The sequence below is a fragment of the Haliotis rufescens genome, unplaced genomic scaffold, assembly GCF_023055435.1.
Source record: "Haliotis rufescens isolate VD_foot unplaced genomic scaffold, xgHalRufe1.0.p SCAF_24, whole genome shotgun sequence".
Classification (NCBI taxonomy): domain Eukaryota; kingdom Metazoa; phylum Mollusca; class Gastropoda; order Lepetellida; family Haliotidae; genus Haliotis; species Haliotis rufescens.
This window is the reverse complement of record NW_025963935.1, coordinates 6,229,268-6,235,267: the sequence shown is the minus strand read 5'-3', so window position 1 is coordinate 6,235,267 and position 6,000 is coordinate 6,229,268. Positions and strand designations below refer to the sequence as shown.

The following is a 6,000-nucleotide window of genomic DNA, read 5'->3' as shown; positions in this document are numbered from 1 at the left end:
TGAGGTAACCGAGTGCAGCGAGATGTAAAGAAACAGTTTTTTTGTTTTTTTTCACGATTAATTACAAACTTATGGCATAAAACTAACACAGAAATATATAACGACATGCACGAACATATCACGAGGTGCGGTGCGTACATTCTAATCACACATCATCTCTATTTACACTCAGTTAACAATTTTCTTACCTGATGATGCGAAGTTCCAAACACAACAAATGACAAAATGTCTGAGAAACTTTTTACAAGTTTTATTCAGCTCCAAAAACAACAAACAGTTTCACGTAAATAAAAGACATATTTACACACGACGACGTGAACGGCACACCACGTCACTGTCACATCATCCCCACCGTCTACACAAACACGACACTGACATCACTGAGCGCCGCGGGACACGAGGAGATTCGCCACTCGCGTATATCCGAAGATTCTCGCCGAGTCGGCCGCCGTCAGTCCGCCGTTGTCCCTGGCGTCGATGTCCACCACGTTCAGAGACAGCACAATCTTCACTATCTCCAAGTGTCCGCCGGAACAGGCTTTGTGAAGGATGTTGTCACCGCGCTCGTCCACCAGTAACACATCAGCCCCTTTACCAACCAGGAGCGCCACCACGTCTGTGTGTCCATACTGTGTTGCCCACATCGCCGGTGTCATGCTCCCCCTTCCTCTACTGTTGATGTCCACCACGTTCAGAGACAGCACAAACTCCACCGTCTCCAAGTGTCCTCCAATACAGGCGAAGTGAAGGGTGTTGTCACCGTCCTTGTCCACCAGTGACACATCGGCCCCTTTACTCACCAGGAGCTCCACCACGTCTGTGTGTCCAATCCATGCTGCCCTCATCACCGGTGTCATGCTCCCCCTTCCTCTACTGTTGATGTCCACCACGTTCAGAGACAGCACAAACTTCACTATCTCCAAGTGTCCTCCAATACAGGCGAGGTGAAGGATGTTGTCACCGTCTTTGTCCACCAGTGACACATCGGCCCCTTTACTCACCAGGAGCTCCACCACGTCTGTGTGTCCCTCGCCTGCTGCCCCCATCACCGGTGTCCTGCTCCCCTCTACCCTACAATTGACGTCGACGCCCCGCGACAGGAGCCGCTTCACCTTCTCCAGGTTCCCCAACCTGCTGGCGTCATGGAGGTCATCGCAGTCTGCTGGTGATGGAGTCGCTGTAACACAAAGTGAACTCTCTACACTTCCAGACATCTTTGTCATACATCTACATGGTTCACACCTCAACGCGGTGACACGTGACACGGCACGTCATCAACCACTTCCAACATGGCTGACAATACAAGGATCAAGGGGAAGGACGACAGCTGGTTCATGTAATCAAGGATTATGTAGTCAATGTTTAGAATCTTTCTGTCAGATCCAGTTGTTGTAACATTATTCTGTGTATGGCTGGAGAGTGTTAACGTTTGATGGACTGAGCTTTATGAGACGATACTGTCAGTACAGTTGTTGTTTGGAAATATTAGATAGATCTTATAAGACATGACCTTGGTTTATGTCAGTCTGTTTGTTTGTTGTTTTACGCCGCACTCAGCAGTAGTCCAGCAATAAGATGGCGGAGTCTGATAAAGACAGACAGTCCAGTGGTTGACAACATGAGCACCGATCGACACAACTGGGATACGATTATATGCAAGAAGCAAGTCAGAACCCAATGGGACTATACCCCAGCTTGTTAATTGTTGGTGGGATTAAAGTGTGGTCTTTCTGCCCGCTGGGTTCTCCCACCTACCCTGGATAGCAGGCTTTTTTGTGGTCGTCACTGGTGTCCTCGTGGTCCGACTCGGGTCGCTCGAGGCTGAAACACAGAACATGCTGTTCAGAAAGCTATACAGACCACATAAGCATTCTACATACCAGATATTCGACAAAGTTTAGGTTTTTAAAATTTTGACTGATGAATACAATTTCAAAACCATTCATCTTAGTAGAGGTATAATTATATAAGGTAGTCCAGCAACTAATAAATCACTCAAACGACTATCATTAATATACAACACAAACATTGAGATTGCTGTTCATCTGAGCCGCGGGTCTGTACAGGCGTGTTGGATTGAGCCTTATGGTGGTACTGGCAATACAATTGACTTGTGTCAAATTATTAGGATAATAAGAGAGTACATTTATCAGCTTGTTATTGTAGAGGCTGTTCCTATGGAGGTTTTTGGAGTGAACTTTCAGGCTTATATTTGTTACATGTTGATGTGACCTCATCTCTTACAAAGTTGGACAGTGACAGTATCTACCACCTGCTGGCTTCTCCCACCTACCATGGGTCGTCACTGTCGTCATCTGTGCAGCCCTTTCTCTGTGGCTCCGGTCGCTCGAGGCTGAAACACAAAATATGCTGTTCAGTTGGGTTGGGTTTTACAGGTTCTTAGCAATATTCCAGCAATATCTGGGCGGGGAACACTAGACATAGGCTTCACAAATTGTAGCCATGCGGGGGAATCAACCTCGTGAATAGCGAATGCTATATCCTCTAGGCCCACCCCATCATATATGCTGTTCAGAAAACTATATATTGCAGGTAAACATTACAACTACTGGCCTACAAGAAGCTTTTGCCTTTCAACAAATGTGTGACTTTCAAATTTATTCACTGATAAACTTCATTTATAATACATTTGCTGTAGTAGAGTTATTATTAACAGCGTTAGAAATTGGCACTAGTCCTGTAGTCCTTACCAAATTGCCCAATGGTAAAGGTATCCTAAGGAGTAGTAGAAATTGGCACATTTTTAGGGTTTGGCTATATGTTATCATTATAAGGACTAGTGGACAAAAACTGTTAGTTTCTAACCCTGATTAATATACCGTAGCATGGTGACTGACAATTTTTGAAAATGGCTTATATTTATTAGATTTAGATTGCTGGAAAAACACTCCCTGAATAAACCTAAGCTGCACACTGCCTCTGTGCTACCTGCTGAGATATATCTCTTCTCTTGGTTGAAGTTGCAGAAACTGAATAGATTGTTATTTTGTTGTCATAATAATATAATCATACACCATAAATGAACACTACTACAACATCCCAATAGTTCAGATATCATAACGACTAGGCTAGTAAACATGTCATTTTAAGGGTTTTAGATGTTACCATTATGAGGACTATAAGGACTAAACATGTTAGTTTATATTGCTGTACACGGAAGAAAGACCAGATCTCAAATAAACTGAAACACAGCATATGTGCATTTATCATATCAGAACATTACAACATGGTATTACCTCAGCTACCTACCCTTAAGTCCCAATTATGGAATGATATTAGCATTTTAGTCTGACTTCGTTAGTTGTGGGTTGAATCGTTATGACAATGAAACGGTCCCCGCAAGTTGGTGCGTTGTTGCACAATATCAATATCAATAACAAGTTGTTGTTTGAGTATCAATACTGTGAATAGCAAATCTACATAGTACATACAGGTCAAATACTGAACATTGTTTTCTAATTTTCATTGCCTGCTATGTTATTACTGTTTATTTAAATTATACTCAGGTATTTGTTGTGAGTGAGAATCAATGTACATCGTTATATATATTTGTACCAGGATATGACGCCCAGCAGTGTATATTCTGGAGGAAAATATATTTTTCGTGCATTTCAACGTCTGTGGATACATCGTCAAATCGACAACTGTCTTGACGGTTTCTCTGTGTCCATATTGCTTTTTGCCAAATGATGATAACAGGCTACTAAATGAAGAGTGCTGCGACCAATCGTAAATTATTTGTTGTTCCGAGTGACTTTGCTTGATGTTTTAGTCCCCACCCTCCCAAATACAAACACTCTCTTAACTAGACTCTGAAATTGGTGCATTTTACGTCGTTTGGTGTCTCGGGCTATACAGTATTACAAACGTCGATATACGAAATGCTACAGAATAATATTTCAGTTATAAACTTTTCATGATGATGCAATGAATGTAAAAGAGCAACAGGTCTACATGACTCGGCGCGTGTGCAACACAGTGGTAATTCAGTGTCAGGAAAATTCTTTGCAACACTGTCATAATCCAACATTCCGAGCGATGGCGGCAGTACATCCATCAAAGATCAGCTTACTAGATTCTATCTGAGGGAGAAACTGTCGCCGGCACTACAAGATGTTTGATACGGTGTTTGGTTGTGTAAAGAAGGGTATAAACACGTGGCACTATTACGTGATTAAGATTGAAATGCCGATTGCCAGGGTGACGAGCGCCAAATTGTTTTCGCATTTAACACGTTTAACGTTCGTTCTAACTTAGTCATACAATAATGAGAATCACATTTGCCCTTATATATTCTACATTTCCTTGCCATACTTCAAAAAACAATGTTGGTGCCCTGCAAAAATACATTTGTTCCACATAAGATATTCCGGATTAGAACAAAGCTGAGTGTAAAAATAATGAGGCCCTGGTCTGAAGTGGGGATGTATTTCAGTAGATTTCTTCCATTATATGATGCAGAACAACGTTTTAAAACATATGAGCGAAAAAACATAGCCGACACTATGACTGAACAGATTTAGAATAAAATCTCATATTATCTAGTCTTTAGTCTCAGTTGTAAATATATTTAGTTGTTATTAGTTCAGAGGATGAAACTTACAAGCATATTTTTGCAATATACTGTTTCAAATAGAACAAACAAGCTTTGCAGTTGAAACGAGGTATGAATGTTTACATCCAGACGTTTGTTTATCCCCGGTGGCAGGCTAAACAAACGTCTGGGTGTTAACATTGTGTGAAGCACCTGATTCCTTCAAAATGTATTCTGTTGTACATAAATCTTACTATATTTACAATGTCTGTTTCATTTCATTTCCTAACAAAATCCTGAAGTACAAACTGAAAACTTACCACCGTTTACGTCCTAACACGAGCGACACATCTCACTGCCAGTCAAGAAACGCCTTGACTGGCGAAGGGGCGAGTTATGACGTCAGTGTGACGTATCTGGTTAGGAGCATGGCATAGTTTGGCGCTCGACTGCTTGTGCCGATCACTTCAGGATAATACAGTGTGGAGTGATACAAGATCTACAAGTCTTACTACAGTCTTACCATATTTCGTTTCAGATTGCATGTTGAGGTAACAAATTAAGCCTACTTCATTGGTTAAAGAAATCTACCTCATCATCGTGTGTAAACGATGTATTTATTTTAATTCTAAGATGCTTCGCTAAAAGATGAATGCACTGACTGTACTTTATCCTTCGACAAAGCATTGTTTCCGCGTGAAGATCCGGAGTAGAATAAGGTCTTGAGCAATCCATGCTGTTGTATTTGTAAAACATGTCGGCCGCTGACACAGTGATGAAGTGTTGCCTTGTTGCTGTTATATTTCGTATTGCTTATTTTCAAAAGTTTTACTGAACTTGAAATTTGATTGTAGATGAATGCGCCCAGGTATGTAACTCAGTCACAGCAATAACACATGTGCATACTTAAGTCCGTTAAGTAGGAACTAAATCTGTGGGTTAAAGTGTTGTTGGTTATTTGATATACTAGTAATTTATCGATAAAGGATCGTCAAAAAGGATATCCTGAATGACTATTATTTCGCGCCGCTTTTAACAGTATTTCGGTTATACCACGGTGTGTCAGCTTGATGTGGGAGGAATATACGAAATATTGTATAGTGCTGGGATTCGAACCTACGATTATAGATTTCGTGCACGCCTAGGGGACGCAACTCTTGATGGCGAATTGTGCCGCCTAAAACGACTTGGTCAACTGTGTCTGTCTCTCTGTCTGTGTGCCTGCCTGTCTGTCTGTCCCTTTGTATAAATAAGATAACTATATTCACGGGACTAAATGTTACTAAACTGGACTTTCCTAAAAGAGTCAATGCTTTTCTGCTTTGTCTCTTACTGGGTAAGCCAACTATACAGGTGTTAATATGCGTGACGGAACGGTCGCTTTTCCTGCTATATACCAATTATCAGAATACTTATCTATATATACGGGGCGTCAGAAAACCCTT

General features: G+C 41.4%; 1 protein-coding gene across 1 annotated transcript in view; it reads right to left on the bottom strand.

Annotated features, from left to right (window-relative positions):
• Window positions 1-235: 235 nt before the first annotated feature.
• The window catches only part of LOC124127475 (ankyrin repeat domain-containing protein 50-like), a 41,134-nt gene continuing 35,369 nt past the window's right edge, over window positions 236-6,000 (bottom strand). The window contains exons 3-5 of the mRNA XM_048402082.1: window positions 2,294-2,353; window positions 1,756-1,821; window positions 236-1,177 (exon numbers count right to left, since the gene is read on the bottom strand). Of these exons, the coding sequence (XP_048258039.1) occupies window positions 378-1,177; window positions 1,756-1,821; window positions 2,294-2,353 (926 nt within the window). The 3' untranslated portion in view covers window positions 236-377. The remainder of the gene's footprint in view (window positions 1,178-1,755; window positions 1,822-2,293; window positions 2,354-6,000) is intronic.